The sequence below is a fragment of the Schistocerca gregaria genome, chromosome 6 (genome assembly GCF_023897955.1).
Source record: "Schistocerca gregaria isolate iqSchGreg1 chromosome 6, iqSchGreg1.2, whole genome shotgun sequence".
Taxonomy (NCBI): domain Eukaryota; kingdom Metazoa; phylum Arthropoda; class Insecta; order Orthoptera; family Acrididae; genus Schistocerca; species Schistocerca gregaria.
Genome location: NC_064925.1, coordinates 320,922,064 through 320,940,586, shown reverse-complemented (window position 1 = coordinate 320,940,586; position 18,523 = coordinate 320,922,064). Strand labels below are relative to the sequence as shown.

The following is an 18,523-nucleotide window of genomic DNA, read 5'->3' as shown; positions in this document are numbered from 1 at the left end:
TTGACTTGCCTGTGACAAAATGGCACATGCTACTAAGGCCATGAAGGGATCTGGCCCAGGAATGACTGTTGGAGCCACTTCTTATAGTGGTAGAATTCAACTTTAGCAACCATGATGTGCACGCGGCAGTGATAATGGGAAGACAGTAAAGTGCATAAATTGTCAAACGAGAATGAAGACTGTTCCTGCAATGTGACCAACTGCCACAACACCTGATACAAGGTGCGGTAAATCTGTGACAGAAACAGTACACAACTTACCTACACATCCATAACATGGAGGGTGTGGAAATGTTGAGATAGGCAGTGTTTGTACATTTCCAAATCTTCTGCTCCCTCATCGCATGGCAGGAACGGAGTAGCAAGCTTAGCTGGAGATGAAGCCACAGAGAGCAATGCTGACACAGCCTGTTGCATGATAGTAAGAAGTTCCATCTGTTGTTGCATCACCGTTTGAAGCAGAGACTCCATGTCACAAAAAGACACAAAAAGCAATTGCACAAGGGAACACATGAAAAAAAGACCTACTCTTTGCTAGTGTGTTCTGACAGCAAGAACACAGAGATAATAACAGACACATCACTTTATTACATCTAGAATACTTGTACATGATGACACTTGCCACGAAGTCCAATAAACTGGTTGAATGTCAACATATGACTGAGAGCGAGGTAGGCCGGCCCGGCCCTATAAGCCATCTGCTGGCCGGTAGAGTGCATTACAGAGGGGCTGCATGCACATCCAAGAGTGGAGGCCTCCGTCAGTGCTAGTGCCCACTGAGTTGTGTGGCACACTGTACAGCTGCTTTCCTGAATCATGAGTGCAGAATCTACATGGGCGACCACACCTCTCAAGTACTGTTTTTCCAGTGTCCATTCGTACATAGGTTGTTATGCCAGATGTTTAGTAGTACATGGCTCTTGTATACATCTGTCTATTTGTCTGTCTATCTAACCTCTCATCGTACACTGAATTTCATTTTCAGTGCGTGTTTCTTACACTTGAGTGACATTAATCACATTATTTTTTAAAGTTTCATGTAGGTGCTGACAATTTTGTTTTGCATTATGCCTTCAACATTTAATTGACAGATTGAGATCATAGAGCCAAGATATTTTGCCTTATGGTCTTTTGGACAATCTTTTCATGTATTTTTGGGAGTCATTGTGATTTGCAGTAACCAGGAGGTTCAAGGATTATCTTGTAACCAGTATTATACTAGTTGATGTAATTCATAACAAGTGCTGTCGAAGGTGCATCATGAGGTGGAGAACAGTGTCTTGATATGTGCATAAACATCCATTAAATTAAGCATGAAAACTATGTCATTAACTAAAATAAACGATTTTATTTTCTTGGCTGGGTTCACAGTCATATAAGACTTTTTGAGAGACATATTTGTGTCGTTTGGCAGTTAAAAAATAAATTCATTATAAAATACGCTATCACTATTCTGAGTGTTTAGCCATTTTAGAGCAGAATACAGTGAACATTTTGTGCTTTAGCACACGTCAAAATTTTAAAAATTTCAGATGTGTCATTCACACATCACCCACCCTATAGGTATCATGGTGATATACATCTTTGTCTGATATTTTTTAAAAAAATTATCATGCTGAAGCCCAAAATAATCAGTGTAGTCCACCTGTAAATGGTAAAACAGCTGAAATTGCAATCACAGATTGTATAAATAAATAATTTTTAAAATGAAAGGTGATAGTAATCTCCTTAACAAAAGAAAATGAAGGAATCTCTTATGAGACTGGTATAATCATTTATTGATGGTTAAAGTGTGATCTCAGTAAAAGGGAATAACAATTAGAGATTTTTGTCTCTCACACTGTTGACAAAAAATTTGTTACGAGCTTAAAGGGGAATGTCAATATCTAACCAAAGACCAAAGAAAGGTAGGTACATGGGCTACAGGTTGTTGAGCAATAAGTAAATCTGATACTCTCTTGTAATATTTTTGTACTGTTACTATATTATTTGACATAGGCAGTGAAATTAACACGATTACCAAAGTTACACAGCAGTTTGTTGTAGCATTGATTAAGTTCTTCCATTTTCTTTTGGTGAGAAATGGGACACTTCTTTTCAAGCTGCTGTTTTAGCTTTTATTTCTTTATCTTTTGAAGTTCATGCTGTACATAGATGTTTATCCAGTAGGTTTAAGGTAAATCTGCATGTTAAATAGTTACATTTATTGTCCAGATTGCGACTCAGCACAAAAAAGTCTCATCAATATACTGAATTTCACTGGCTGAACTAGTATATGACATATTGACACAAAGATTTAACCTGTCTTTCTCTATTTCTTCTGTTTTAAGAATACGGATAAATTTTCCACTTATGAAAAAGTAGACACTTTGATATTAGGTGAACGGGAATCATCTTACTTGTGTCACACCATAGTTAATTTTGCACTGTGGTCTTCATCTCAATGTCTTCTAACACACTCAAACAAAGGGTGCTAAGGCAATCTGATTTCTCCATGAATTGCCCATGTTGCATCCACAGTAACAAGAGAGAGGGAGTAGATTTATATTTATGGTTGGGAACATTGGGAAATAATTAACTATAAAACAAAATCATACATTGATGGCAACTAGTCTGTCTTTGGTAATTATTTGTGTTAACGTTCCTTGCATTGGTGTTTAATTTGTAGTGATTTCTTCTTCATTTATTCTGTGTAGCTCCATCTGTCATGTTTGTACTATTTCATTTTGGATTATTCATTTCTAATTCCACAAACATACTCCCTTGCTTCTAATTTAATTCCAATCATACTCTTTAGTGTACTATTTAAATTAACAGCAGTCTTCTTTTTGCACCTCAGGCTCATTGTCATCATCTTACACTTTTATCATTTTAATTGGAATGTTACATCACTGATGCCTTATGATGATTTACCATTGCTGCTTGGCTTATAGTCATGCGTGCAAATTTCTGGAGGCATATGTTCAATTCTAAGAACATTTATTAATTTCATTGGTAAAATATTCTTCAGTTCTGTTAAATGTGCTTTGCTCGTTGTTCACTATTTCTCTTTTAAGATTAAATGATGGTGATTAACACTCATAACATCATAGATTTTCTGTTATCGCCTTTCACATCTTTGTTGCCTTCTTGCTATTAATTTCCCACATATTTTGCTTCTTTTCATTATTTCCATTTTTAAAATTTATTTATTTATTTTTGTTATGGTGAGCATCTCAAGAAATAATTTTGGTTTTATTGATAGAGCAAGTAATAATTTAAAAATATATATATTTTTAAAACTTTGTTAATGAGTCCTCATAAATCTTTTGTCATAAGTGCATAACCACACTTGCAAAGCAAGGAGCCTAACTGAAAAATGGGGAAAAGAGCAAAGGATGATTTTTACCCATTTGCTATGACCCACGATATCATATTTTGAGTAAACAGGATAGTTTACACAAGTTTCTGAGACAACCACAGATAACATTTAATAACAAGTCAGTTACATTCTTTAAAATGGTGACCACAAGACAGACCATTATGGTTACAAACAAACCTAAAGAATACATGAAATATTTCAGTTACCTAATAAAATGAAATTAATGGTACAGCAGTAGGAATCAGGGAGTCTTCAGCAACAATCACAGAATTGGAATCAAATTTTTCACATGACCTATGCATCTCAGATGAAGATAGTTATGTCAGACAGCCCCACTCACCACCCACACCCGGAAAATAAAAAAAAAAATGAGAAAAGGCACACACACAAAATCCTCTATAATAAATTGAACAAGAAATGTAGAAACCACAAATTAAAATTGAATATTTTGCTGGTCCTGTGTAGCTCAAACGGAAATAGGGATACCAGACCCCCCCCCCCCCCACAAAACGACATCATAATCAAAAAATAATACACACATATTCTTGCAAGATAAAGCAAATGAAAGTAAAAGAAAAACACACAAATGGAATCGCAGCATACACTGGAACTATATAACTTGAATGATGACAGTGATACAAGACAACTACCAAAAAAGAACTAGATAGTTGAGAAACTGCACACATGATAGCCTATAGAGTAAACTGAACAAAAAATTGCACAATTGGAATGGAATTTTTCGCTTGACCTATGTAGCTCAAACAAAGACAGCAATACCAGACACACCAATACAAAATGAGGACATAACTGAAAAATAACACAGGAAAATTCCCTAAGAATAAACCTAGAAAATCCAATTATTTTTAAAAACCTTTTTTCTCTAATGACCATTTGAACTGTGCCCTTAGTTTTGTGTATAACCTCACCTTCAACAAGCTTGCCACATTACTAAAAGAGCCAAGTAATAATAAGAAACAACAGGATAATTGTAATTACTAATTGTTCCAATCGCAGCAATTTAACTTGTGCTGCTAAGTTCATGCCTAATCTCACCCATGGAAATCATGTTAAATACAGAAAGAAACAGCCAAATATTTGTGAGAAAAAGTAAAAGTACAATCTTTACGTTTCTCTAACAACAATTTAAGCTGCGCTCACAGGTTTCAACCAGACCACACCCTTGTACATCACGACATATTTGGAATAAGTAGCATAATTTACAAAAACACTATAGATTACGGTAGTAACTAGGAAAGCCACAGATAACATTCAGTAACAGAACACTTACATCATTCGTACTGTAAACTCATGACGTCTCACAGGACTGCAGGGTTCAAAGCAGACGGGTGGAATCTTATCGTGCACTTCGCACGAAAAATGAATAAATTGACAATGTAGTTTTATTAATTCAAAACTTGTTTGAATGGACCATAAAATAATTATCAGTTCTCAAGATAATAAATGTTCAGCAAAAATCTTCTGTGTAAATAGATGTGAAACCGAAGGTCACTGCTGTTATAGAATTGTTGAGTTAGCCTCTCATGTGTCATCAGTTGGTTCTTGTAGGCAACAGACAGACAGTTATGTACATCATTGGTTTAATTAATGAGAAGATAATTGTGGTTTAATTATTTATTATTACATCAGAACCTTAGATTTTTCAGTGATGTATACTAAATATAGATTTCTCTGCAACACTTTTTTTAAAATTATTTTACAGCAGTTTTAAGTCTTGGTTCTGATACAAGGAACCCTCTTGCTCCTGGTCGACCAAAGTGTAACAGCATCTTGCACCTCTTTGGGGAATGGTTGTTCGAAGCAGCTAACATAGGATGTGAGGGTGCGTTCCAGAACAGGTCAGCTGCCACAAGTAAGTTTTTAAGTGCCAAAGTATGAATAATTTAAATTACAGTTACTTTAAGAGTAAAGGAGACCGCTCACCAAAAATCCAAAGCATTGAGTCATTGAGAGGTGCATACACAAGAAAAAGAGTGAGCTTGATAGCTATTGAAGTAAATCAATTTTCAATCTCAAGCAGTACAAACCACACACACACACACACACACACACACACACACACACACACACACACACAGAGAGAGAGTCAAACACTTGTGCCCCTACAGAGTGCTGGCTGGACACACAATGCTAAAGGATTAATTCCGAAAAGTAGCAAGTTTTTTGTCTTTTCTGTGTGTGTGCCTTCCGATGGCTCAGACTCCACACTTCTGCTCTTTGGTGAGTGGTCCCCTTTACTTCTAAAGTATTTACATTCTAACAGATATTCCCTGTGATGCACTACTGGCCATCAAAATTGCTACACCAAGAAGAAATGCAGATGATAAACGGGTATTCGTTGGACAAATATATTATACTGGAACTGACGTGTGAAAATCAGTACCCAGAGCAACAATCTCTGGCCATAATAACGGCCTTGATATGCCTGGGCATTGAGTGAAACAGAGCTTGGATGGCATGTACAGGTACAGCTGCCCTTGCAGCTTCAACACGATACCACAGTTCATCAAGAGTAGTGACTGGTGTATTGTGACGGGCCAGTTGCTCGGCTGCCATTGACCAGACGTTTTCAATTGGTGAGAGATCTGGAGAATGTGCTGTCCAGGGCAGCAGTTGAACATTTTCTGTATCCAGTAAGGCCCGTACAGGACCTGCAATATGGGGTCATGCATTATCCTGCTGAAATGTAGGGTTTTACAGGGACGTAGGGTTTCACAGGGATCAAATGAAGGGTAGACCCACAGGTCGTAACACATCTGAAATGTAATGTCCTCCGTTCAAAGTTCCCTCAATGCGAACAAGAGGTGACCGAGACCTGTAACCAGTGGCATCCCATACCATCATGCCAGGTGATACGCCAGTATGGCGATGACGAATACATGCATCCAATGTGCGTTCACCGCGATGTCACCATCATGATGCTGTAAACAGAACCTGGATTCATCCGAAAAAATGACGTTTTGCTATTCATACACCCAGGTTCATCGTTGAGTACACCATCGCAGGCGCTCCTGTCTGTGATGCAGCATCAAGGGTAACTGCAGCCATGGTCTCCGAACTGATAGTCCATGCTGCTGTAAACGTCGCTGAACTGTTCGTGCAGATGGTTGTTGTCTTGCAAACATCCCCATCTGTTGACTCAGGGATCGAGACGTGGCTGCACGATCCATTACAGCCATGCAGATAAGATGCCTCTCATCTCGACTGCTAGCGATACGAGGCTGTTGGGATCCAGCACGGCGTTCCGTATTACCCTCCTGAACCCACCGATTCCATATTCTGCTAACAGTCATTGGATCTCGAGCAAGGCGAGCAGCAATGTCACGATGCGATAAACTGCAATTGCGATAGGCTACAATCCGACCTTTATCAAAGTCGGAAACGTGATGGTACGCATTTCTTCTCCTTATATGAGGCATCACAACAACGTCTCACCAGGCAATGCCAGTCAACTGCTGTTTGTGTATGAGAAATCTGTTGGAAACTTTCCTCATGTTAGCACGTTGTGTCACCACCAGCGCCAACCTTGTGTGAATGCTCTGAAAAGCTAATCAGTTGCATATCACAGCATCTTCTTCGTGTCAGTTAAATTTCGCGTCTGTAGCATGTCATCATCTTGGTGTTGCAATTTTAATGGCCTGTAGTGTAATAATTTAAATTACTTTCTTGAATTTCTTACAAACATTTTAAATTATTTAGAACTGTTGTAAATAGCTTGTAATGGAAAACTTGGTGCTAAGTGATAATATAATTCTTTTGAACTGTGGAATATTCCAACATGAGAAATATATCTTTTGCCAGTCCAAACTGAACTCATATAGTCACTATATGATGATGACACATGAAAATACCACAAAATACCACTCAGTCAGTCATAATTAAGTTGAAAAAGATCATGATTGCAGACTTGATTGATGAGATCAAGCCATATTTCACAGCCGCACCAACTAGGTGAACAGACACTGACCACTAGTCGCTGGATACTACAACAAACACTAGTGGATTTCTTGATGTTGTGTGTCATATATAGTATAACCTATAATTAACCCACTTCACAAACTACCCAGAATCCTTACAAAGCACTGCTTACTCTGTTATCTGTGCTACTGCCATAAAATTTAATTAATAAGATGTATTGTTATTTGTAGTGAATGTCTGATCAAGTATCACCAAATTTATGTAATTAATAACTACATGATGTTCAGAAAATCCATTTGGTAGTAAACAGGTTTATGAAACTTTACAAATAATGTAAGAAAACTTTCATAGTTACTTTAATGAACACTATATTTTTCTTTAGTGGTAATCATCACAGAAAATAAATAAAAAGTGCCTGATTGTCATCAACAATGATTTCTTACATAATTGTTTCTTTGTGTTTTGTTTGGGTTTCAAAAACCCTGAAACCACAGTGGATTTGGTTTTTCTGGTAATCCGTGGCTGTACAGCTGATGGAGAAATTCACTTGATTGGACAGAGAAGTAAACTGTAGATCATTCAAAGCCCTTCATGGCTTTCTGTACAGCATCATTAGCTTTGTGGCCAATAGGCTCTCCAATTAGCTTTCATTTACAGTGTGATGTAAGGCTGTGGATCTGCTGATGTTGCTCCAGGAGACAGACAAACTTAGCCTCCATGCTACCGAGCCTTTTACCTCGTCGCCAATGTTATAGCTGTGAGCAACCGGTGAGGGGTGCATGGCAGAGAATGGAGACACGAAGCTACCAGGTGGGGGAGCCACTGGAGGTACCTCTAACTAGAAACCGACAGGACAGACAAACAAATAGGGGGTGACACACGCTACGACTGACCACTACACAATATGAGGCAAGCAAGCAAGAACTGAGATGATAAACTTGGTGAGACGACAACAATGCAGGAACACTCCAAACAATGGCAGTAGGTATACCAACATCCGGAACTGGAACACAGGATGGCTGAGATGCACACTTGAACAGTGGCAACCACCAGACTGCCAGAGTAGTGCCATGCTAAATGCCTGACTGTCGGAAATGCTATCGGCCGTGGATTTCACATGGTATGGAAAGTGGCGCACTTGCACGGCATAGCTCGTGCCACACGTGCACACCAGAGCAGTGACACCTCAAGTGGGTATCCAGGTGTATACCCTCGGCACGCATTCAACTTTTGCTCCTTCAGACTCCAGACCTCTCCACCCCAGAACCTGTGCGTAGGGGTGGAAACACTCCGGACAGTGCTGTGGTGGATGGAAGGAGGGAACGGAGGGAGACCCTGTGGCGTCGACCGCCATAGGTGGCGTGGGAGAGCCATCCATGGGATCCACCAAAACTTCACTGGAGGGGCAGGGCATCACATGGTGTTTTCGATCCTTGTGGAAGCGGGAAGGAGTGCCGGCATGCCTGCAGGGAGCCGGTGCCCGTTGGCAGTGGGGCTGACTCGAGGGCATCGGGCAAACCAGAGGGAGGTGGGGGGATTGGAGAATGTGAGGTGCCATAAAGGGGTACTAGGCTGGAGTTGGTAATGGGGGCGGCACTGGAGCCCCTTCTGTGTCTGTACGAGAGTTGGTTATGGTGACACCACTGGAGCCCCTTCTGTTTCTGTACCAGATTTGGTTATGGTGGCATCTCTGAAGCCCCTCCATAGGTCGTGACTACTGTGGTGGGAGGCCAAGCAGCCTTGCCCCCATACGAGTAAGCCCACACGACTGTGCCCGGGGTGTAGCGCTGAGAGGGTCGGAAGTGGGATCCAGATGGTGTGAGCAGATGGAGCAGGGTCCATGGTTGCTGCCCATGGAGAAGTTCGGCAGGACTATGACCATCAACCGTCTTGGTGTGATTAGGGTTCAGGAATAAGATGAGGACCAACATGGTGGTAGAGGATTTCACCACTTTTGTCAGCTGTTGTTTAAACATCCTGGCCAGTTGCTCTGCAGTGCCATTGGAGGACAGATGGAACAGAGGGGTGCAGATGTGTTTGGTGCCATTGGCCTCACAGAGTGTGTGAAGGAGGCTGCTGTGAATTGGGCGCCATTATCGGAGACCAAGGTACAAGGCAGGCCTTTGATGGGGAGTACATGAGCCAAGGCTATTAGTGTGGTATGGTGGACGCCATGTGCACCACATACAGGTATCTGGACTATACATCCACAATGAGTAACCACATTGATCCCAAGAATTTGTCCACAAAATTGAGATGGATACGGTCCCAGGGCCGACAAGGCGTGGGCCAGGGGGCAAATGATTGCGGCAGGCTGGCCTGGTGACGCGCACACACTGTGCACCCACGGATCAAGAGTTCGATCTTGCCACTGATGCCAGGCCTGTACAAATGCTGGCAAGACAACTCCTTCATACTGGACATCCCCAGGTGTCTGCGGTGTAGCAAGTATAGATTGCAGTTGCACAAATAGGGTGGGATGATCACAACTGAGTGTTTGTGGGAGAGGTGCCACCAGGGACTGAATTCAGTTTTCAACCAGAGAGTCTGATAGGTGGGCCAACCATGGGTCACATAGCGAAGAACATAACGCAGAACAGGTGTGCTGCGTGTGCCAGAGGTGACCAGTGCAGCCATGACGGAAATCCATCTAGTGTATCTTGGTGGGCCATATCAGTGTGAAAGCAGAGGACTTTCTGCTGGTTGAACTTGGGATCAGGGCGTGGGGGGATACGTGACAAGGCATCGGTGTTGGAGTGTTGAGAGGTGGGCTTATATTGGGTAATGTAAGTATAATTGCGTAAGAACAGCACCCAGCGCTAGAGACATTGAGCAGTTCACTCAGGGAGGTGTGTGTGTGTGTGTGTGTGTGTGTGTGTGTGTGTGTGTGTGTGTGTGTGTGTGTGTGTGTGTAAGGCTTGTGATCAATGAGGAGAGTGAACTTCGTCCCAGACAGGTAAATGTGAAACTTTTGATGGCGAACACAATCACTAGAGCCTCTTTCTCATTCTGAGCATAATTACTCTGTGCTGGGGATAGTGTCTTGGATGCATATGCAATGGGCTGTTCTGAGCCATCCACATTCCTGTGAGCCAGGACTGCCCCAATACTATAGGGTGAAGCATTGGGCACCACAACCAAGGGGCCAATGGAGAGAGGGGTTCAGACAAGGGGTGGACTTGAGCATAGTTTTCAAGCGGAGAAAAGCATGATCACAGGCAGGAGTGCAGTTAATGGCACCCCTTTGCGACACAAGTGATTGAGGGGCTGTGCAGCATCACCAGCCAGGGTAAAAACTTTAAGTAGCTGTTAATCTTGCCCAAGAAAGCCTGGAGGTCAGATAAATCCTTGGGGCGGGGAAGGGCATTGATGGCCGCGAAGTTGTGATCTGATGGACGAATGCTGAGCCAGTGCCCCAGGTATTCGACTTCTGGTTGAAAGAAACTACACTTTTCCAACCAAGAACGTAAGCATGCATCCCGCAGAGCATGAAAACAGGTATCAAGGTTATGCACATGCTTGTGGCGTGTATGGCCAGTGAGCAAGATGTCATAGAGATAATTGACACAAGCCGGGATGGGCCATGTGAGCTTTTCGAGGTACCTATTGAAAATTCCCGCCACCAAGGAAATATCAAATGGAAGGCCCTTGTATTTATATAATCTGAAAGGCATGTTGATGACCACAGTGCTCTGGGATTCCTCATCTAAGGGTAATTGGCGGTAAGTCTCCGTCAGCTTGATCTTAGAGAGATCTTGGAGAAGTACTCGCCATGAGCAAGTCCGAGAAGGTCTTCCTGCTAGGGAATGGGTAAGTTACAACCAGGGATTGTGCATTGATTGTAACCCCGAAATCCTCACATAGACAATCCACCACCGCCAAGGGAGTCACCCAGGCACTCGCCTGCATGGGCTCAATGATGCCAGCAGCCTGCAGTTGATTGAGTTCTTGCTTGACTGCTGGATGCAAGGCCACTGGATTGGGTCAAGTCTGAAAGAACTGCAGCTGAGCATCTGGCCAGAGAGCAATGTGCACCTTGAAGTCCGAAGCACACCCTTAGTCAGACTGAAACAGAGAGGCATAGGCTGGCCACAGATCGTCCTGGAACGAGACGACAGTGGAAATTACCTTATCTTCATCAGAAATCAAAATGCCAAACATAATGAAAGCATCGAGTCCAAAAATGTTTGAAGCCAAGGGATGGTCAACTACCAGTAGAGGCAGGAGCCGGGGAACATGTTTATAGGTGGCTGCTATCGAGAATTGCCCACAGAGGGGGATAGAACCATCACTGTAAGTAACCAATCACCAAGAGGTGGAAGACAGCTCCGGGAAACCCAGGAGTGTATGCATCGCCAGATTGATTAAGGTGTTGGTGGCCCCGTGTCAACCTGGAAATGAACATCCATGTTAAAAATGTGGAGTGTGAGGAACAACTTCCACAGCAATGGGACGACCAGTGGGATGACTGACTGCAGCATGTGCACGGTATCCTGATGCCCCGTGGGTGGGGACTGAGAGTGGGATGAGTGGCTGCAACAGACAAAACGAAGATGGTCATCTTTCTGACAGAACATGCACATCTTCCAGCGATGGGGACAGTCTGTGCGAGAGTGGGTGGAAAAGCATCATGGGCGAGATGGAAGCGATCCATGTAACCACCAAATGAGGTGCGACTGGTGGCTCTGAAACCATAGAGACGTCGCACAAGGAGGAGTCTCATCGATGTTGCTCTCTGTGGGCTGTACCATGCCGATGGTGTGAGGGAGGCACCCATGAGGAGGACTCTACTGCTGCCACCTGCGGCCTCGACATGAGACACTCGTTTGCCACTTCTGAGATTTCAAGGGAGTGGGCTATGTGCAGATTCTCTTCCAGTGAGGGGTTATTGAGTTTCAACACAGGTTGAATGACCACATCGCGAATTAAGGAGTCCATATATGATGCCTTGCAATGCTGATTGGTGCAAATGAAGTTGCATTTGCGGCTAAGACCCTGCAAATCTGTGACCCAAGAATAGTACAATTGACCAGGCTGTTTATGGTATTGGTGGAACTGAAGCTGAGACGCCACAACATGGTAGTACTGGGAATAGTAGTTAGTCAGCAGCACACATATCTCGTTAAAGGAGAGAACCACAGGGTCAGGCAACAGTGCCAACTTCCTGAGTAGAAAGGATGTGTCTGGTGACGCACAGCACAAGAATAACGACTGGTGCAGGGGGTCATTTGTGACCTGAAACACTGAAATTTTGTTTTGGATGATACAAGTATGTTTCCCAGTCTTTCTTAGCATCGCCGAAGGGCGGAAACGACAGTGGACATGGGGAAGCATCAGAAACTGGGACACCCAGGAGCTGGTGTGGGAGGGCATCCTGTGCTCAGACTTTGTCTGACAGCAACTGCAAGGATTGCTGTTAGACTTCTAACTGGGACTTCTAACTGGCACTGCTGCTGCTACTGCATGAGATACTGCTGTTGCTCCAAGAGACAGATGAAGGTAGCGTCCATGCTGCCGAATGTTCTACCTTGTCGCCAATGTTAAGGGCGTGAATGACCAGTGAGTAGTGCACGGCAGAGAACGAAGAGGCGAAGCGACCAGGCAGGCAAGCCACTGGAGGTATTGCTAGCTAAGAACAGACAGGACAGACAAACAAGTTGGGGTTGACAGACACTATGACTGACCCAGACAAAATAAGAGGCAAGCAAGCAAGAACTGAGGTGACAAACATGATGAGGCAACAACAATGCAGGAACACTGCAAACAACAGTAGGTATATCATCACACAGAACTGGAATGCAGCAGGGCCGAGATGCACATGCGAACTACAGTGAGTACCAGACTGCTGGGATAACATTGTGCCGCCACCTAAATACCTGACCTTGGGAAACATGATTGGCTGCGAACTTCACGTGGTACAGAGAGTGGTGCACTCAAACTGTCAAACCGTGAGGCTCGTGGTGCAGGCGAGCGCCGGAGCACAGTATCCAGGTCCATACCCGCTGGTGCGCATTTCACTTGCGCACCTTCCGACACCAGAATATATTTACTTATTTTGCTTTACTCTAACATTAATGATACAATATCGAAACAAATATTTTGATTTTGCATTGAACATGTTATTATGCCATCATTACTTCACTGACGTGTATGAAAGAAAAAATAAATTAAATGGCATTTATTACCGATTTGGACTCATATTACAATTTAACATTTTTGGTGTTCAGTTTTATGTTGTTAGTGTATGAAACACTACAAAATGACCAATAACTTATTCAGAAAAAATTCTTGCAGGACTTGATGGGAACTCTTCTAAACGACCAAGTTCAGTCCTTGTTGATAATCGGAAAGGGAGCTTCTCCCAGCCAGCATCATTGGCAGATGAGTCTGAGCCACCCTTACCACCTGGTGGAGGAAAGTATGAAGCTGGTCGAGCCGAGGCGCTAGGAGCACTATGCCGCATCTTCTGTGCTAAGAAGACTGGTGAAGAGATATTGCCAGTATACTTAGCACGCTTTTACCTTTCCTTGCAACAAGGCTTGAGAGTCCCTGAGGTAAGTATTTTTGTGAGAACTTTTTACATTACTGCTGGTCCTCAATTTTATTGATAATCTAAGCAACTCTTTGGCCAGTACTCAGAGACTTATGGTTACGAGCAAGCTTACATTAACAAAACAAAAGGCCAGAATCACTTAGAGGTTGGGAGGGGCTGTGTGATTCAGATGCATTAAAATGAGTGCTAAGCTGTTGAAAAAGGTTACACCGATTCCGAAGCTACTGAGAAAAATGAAGAAAGGAAGCATGGCAAAAGAATAAGCAAATTGAAGAAGAAGGAGCTCCTGCCTTCCTGGCAGTGTTCTATGCTTTTCTTTTTGATTTAGACATAATCACATTAAAAATCATGACTGTGGTAAAACTTTATAGATGTCTGAAGCCACTTGCAAAACATTGATATGTATTGCACACATATACGTGCTACTGAAATCTATACAAGAAGTGTATTTACTACTACAAAACTTGCCATAGCACATACTAAAAATTATTTTTTGAGAAAAGTGTGCAAAATGGCATTTGGTAAGTGGTGGTGTTAACAAATTACATAAGATGGCAGAGAGAATGACAGAATTGTGTAGATAAACGTCATCTTGGTCTTACTGTGGGAAAATAAATGACAGCGTAATGAAACACCACCACCACCACCACCACCACCACCACCAAGCTTCACTGCAAAGTTTTTTGTGTGTGCCCTAGACTCAACAATAAGATGAGAAAAAATTAAAATCTGTAACATTTTCCGATTTTTATTTGCAATTTATGTAAAGTAAAAATCAAGATATGTGGGGTTCATATCTAAGTGTCATAAGTGGTATTTGGTGAACAATGCATTACCATACATTAACATGGCATCAATGAATAAAAACATATATAGTTGCAAAGCAGTAGATTCAAGTTTTTTTCAGTTGTATTTGACAGTACTTGCATTTATAATGGATTTTTTATATATGTATAATTAATTGTTCATTACAAATCAATGTAAAATGATACAAAACAAAAAATGATAGAAATGTTACAATGCAAAAAACTTGTTTAAAAATGAATGCTTATTTTCTGTTATATAAGTTATGAAAGCAATAAAAATGTGTTTAAAACACAGTAAATACATAAAAAGAAAAAATCGGAATGAACTAGTCATTTATGTTGAAATGGAAATGTGGGTATTGTTGCTTACATGCAGTAAGCTGACTTTTGTGCTGCACTCACATGCTGTGTTCAAGGTGGAGGTGATGGTGACGGTGTGGTTATGAGAATTCATAGGGTACACATTTGCCTTAAACATATTTATTCTGCACAAAAGAGTCAATGAACAGTTGACAAATGAGAAGTTTGCAATGTCTGTTAAATGACAGGTTTCTGAATATTTGATACGACAAGCAAGAGCCCTTTTAATGGAGAAGGGTATTTTATTGTTGGCTGAGCAGAAAGAAGGAAAGACATTGCCACATGATACACTGCAAAAACTAAAGAGTTGCTTCTAAATTCCATTTATATCAAAGGAACATACCAAGATCAAAGGAAAATAATAACGTGTGATATAAATAACCGAGCTTGTATGCTTCGTCTGTGTGAAAAATGCCGCACCATTTCATTGCTTCAAACCCACTTAGACCTGAACCAAATGATTTTGATTATGTATATTATGAGACTAATAAACCACAATTCACAATTTCGGAAAAAAAAAAATGAAATAGAAGACTATGATCCTATGAGATGTTTCAGTACAGTCAGTGGGTATCAACTGATAGAATGCCTTAAATGGTAAGTTTCTCCAGGCAAGCATGTATCACATGCTACACCACTGTGACTAGTGTTTGTCGTAGATAGCATTGATAACGAAAGTGTACTGTCTCGTGGTTTTGTGAAATATGCATATCTAACACTTTAATTCTTAATAACAATATTATGAAATGGATAAATTGCTACTCACTATATAGATGAGATGTTGAGTCACAGACAGGCACAATGAGAAGGCTCTTATACATTTAAACTTTTGACCAAAAAGCTTTCTTCTGAAATAAAAAATGCATCAGTGCATGCCCCCCCCCCCCCCCCCTCCCCAACTTTATTGCTACGAATGTAACTTTTTAGTGACCGAGATGACAGAATTCCTTGTATGTTTGTGTTTCATTACATCAGAGCTGTCAAAACATTTTTTGTGCCAGCTGCTAGAGGTGCTGTTTTATTTTTTTAGGAATATAGTTATTCTTAGACTTGTCACCTATTGTTTTTCAGAATTACTTCATTACTTGGTTAAACATGGAATTAGAATTATTCTTGAATCTGAGAGAATATTCTACACTTTTGTAACACTTCTCCAAAGCTGCTGACTTTCAGTAAGTTATGATTTTCTGTACTGTGCAATAAAACTTGTTTGTCTCCTATATGATTGTTGATATTTTGTATGGTACTCAGCCTAAGTCTCAACATGCGAAACTTGGATGGTCAGATGGAGTCAGACAGCAGATAAAGCAGCCAGCCTGACAGTTGGTGACCCCCTCCCTCTGTGTTGTTGTCTAAACTGAAATACATAAAGAATTCAAGCTTTCTACCATGAATGATATACGAGATGCAACAGAACCAGTGATACCCAGGCTTCCTATGTGATAACCACAACCCTGTGATGTGGTTTGTGCAAATGAAAGCCAGTTTTCATTGTGCAGGAATCAAAGCAGATTCTATGAAATTTTCTATAATGGTGAGTCAACTGGACCATCGATATGCTGCAGAGATTGAAGATGTGATAGCCAAACCACCTACAACAAACTCGTATGAGAAATTGAAGACAGAATTGATTTGTAAAGCAGTGCCAGTTGATAAAATATCCCCAGAAACCCTAGCCTCTACTTTTGTATCAACTTGGATTTCACCATTTGGTTGACCTCTGTGCATCACAATGGACCGTGGTTGCCAGTTTGAATCAGATCTGTTTGCTCAGCTCAACAAATTCTGTCATACTGTTCACCACAAGACCATACGCTACCATCCGGCGAGTAACAGTAAGAACACTGGTTCCATTTTCTGAAGGCATCACTCCCAAGTGTCATGAAACAAATTGGATCTCCCCCTGCGGGTTCAGGGGTTAGAATAGGCCCGCGGTATTCCTGCCTGTCGTAAGAGGCGACTAAAAGGAGTCTCCAAAGTTTCGGCCTTATGTGATGGTCCCCACTTGACCTGCCATTTTCAAAATTTCCGTTGTTAGTGCGTGCCATTTGGGGAAGGACACCTTACGTGGTGTTTTTCTATTGGTCCATCGTGCACCTCTATCTTGCATGCTATCTATTGTCGTGTGGAGGGATTTACACCCCATGTCTTCTGAGTTGCCTCCTCGTCTTGTGCGCAATCCCCTTCTTAGCGCCCACGGCAACTATGGACCCTTTCAACACCTAAACTCCAGCACGGTAGCCAGTCCGTTGTGGTGGGGTCGTCATGTACCCTCTTGGTGGTAGCCCCCTGACCATGCAGGGATCGCACTACAGATGCTAGAGCTGTTTCCTCCCCATGCATGCCAAGGAGTATGTGCCCATCTTGTCTGGGGCACGGGGACTCCAGGCAATGGGATATCGGCCAGGTACCCGTTGCTTTGGCTGGGTGGCGCCCTTGGGGACAGCCCTTGTTCAGAGTAGGTGGCATCTGGGCGGATATGACGCAATGAAGCGCAATAAATCTCACCAAGCTGGTGGTCGCACTGCCACCAGCGTCTCTAAGCGAGGCAGAATTGAATTCGATGCTGCACAATATGATCCTCAGTCGTTCCCGTCGTTGGCTGCGCCATGGGAGGGACGCAGATCTAGTGCCAAGCAGGAGCCTTATGTACCACAATACCTTGTCTGCAGCAGGACTGGTGGTGACTCCTTTCTTTCGACAAAGCCTATGTTTTTTGTGGAACACCTGTAGGATAAGTTTGGGGAAGTGGCGGGGTTGTCTAAAATGAGGAATGGGTCCATCCTCCTCAAGACGTCCTCCCCAGCCCAGTCACGGGCGCTGCTCTTGTGTGATAAGCTGGGAGACGTCCCTGTTACCGTCACTCCCCACAGTAGCTTAAATATGGTCCAGGGGATTATTTACCATCGCGACCTCTTGTTACAGTCCGATGACGAGCTGAGAGCTGACTTGGAACGACGTGGTGTGCATTTTGTCCGTCGTGTGCACAGAGGACCCAAGACCAACAGGGTGGCCACCGGTGCCTTTATCTTGGCCTTCAAGGGTGCTGTATTGCCTGAGAAGGTCAAGGTAATGGTTTACCGTTGTGACGTCAAGCCATACGTCCCTCCCCCGATGCGGTGCTTCCAGTGCTGGAAGTTTGGGCATATGTCCTCCCGTTGCCCATCCAGCGCCACATGTCGAGATTGCGGACGCCCCTCTCATCCCGATTCTCCATGTGCGCCTCCGCCTGTCTGTGTCAACTGTGGGGAACACCACTCTCCATGCTCGCCGGACTGCCCCGTTCTTCATAAGGAGCGGAAGATTATGGAATTTAAGACCCTAGACCGGCTTACTTATTGCAAGGCAAAACTGAAATTTGAAAGGTTGCATCCTGTCCCTCTTCAAACTTCTTATGCTGCAGCTACGTTATCGTCGCCCTGGCGGGCGGCAGTTGTCGCCACCTCTGTGCCGCCTTCAGTTGGCCCTCAGGGCCGTACATCTCTGTCTGCCCCCCTCGTGTCTGCGG

At 42.7% G+C, this 18,523-nt stretch overlaps 1 protein-coding gene across 9 annotated transcripts in view; it reads left to right on the top strand.

The window, feature by feature from the left end:
• The window catches only part of LOC126278998 (ral GTPase-activating protein subunit beta), a 360,574-nt gene that overhangs the window by 104,805 nt on the left and 237,246 nt on the right, over window positions 1-18,523 (top strand). For all 9 annotated transcript variants that reach the window (XM_049979327.1, XM_049979325.1, XM_049979321.1 and 6 more), the window contains 2 exons: window positions 5,081-5,230; window positions 13,591-13,850. In XM_049979327.1, coding sequence (XP_049835284.1) covers window positions 5,081-5,230; window positions 13,591-13,850 — 410 coding nt within the window. The remainder of the gene's footprint in view (window positions 1-5,080; window positions 5,231-13,590; window positions 13,851-18,523) is intronic.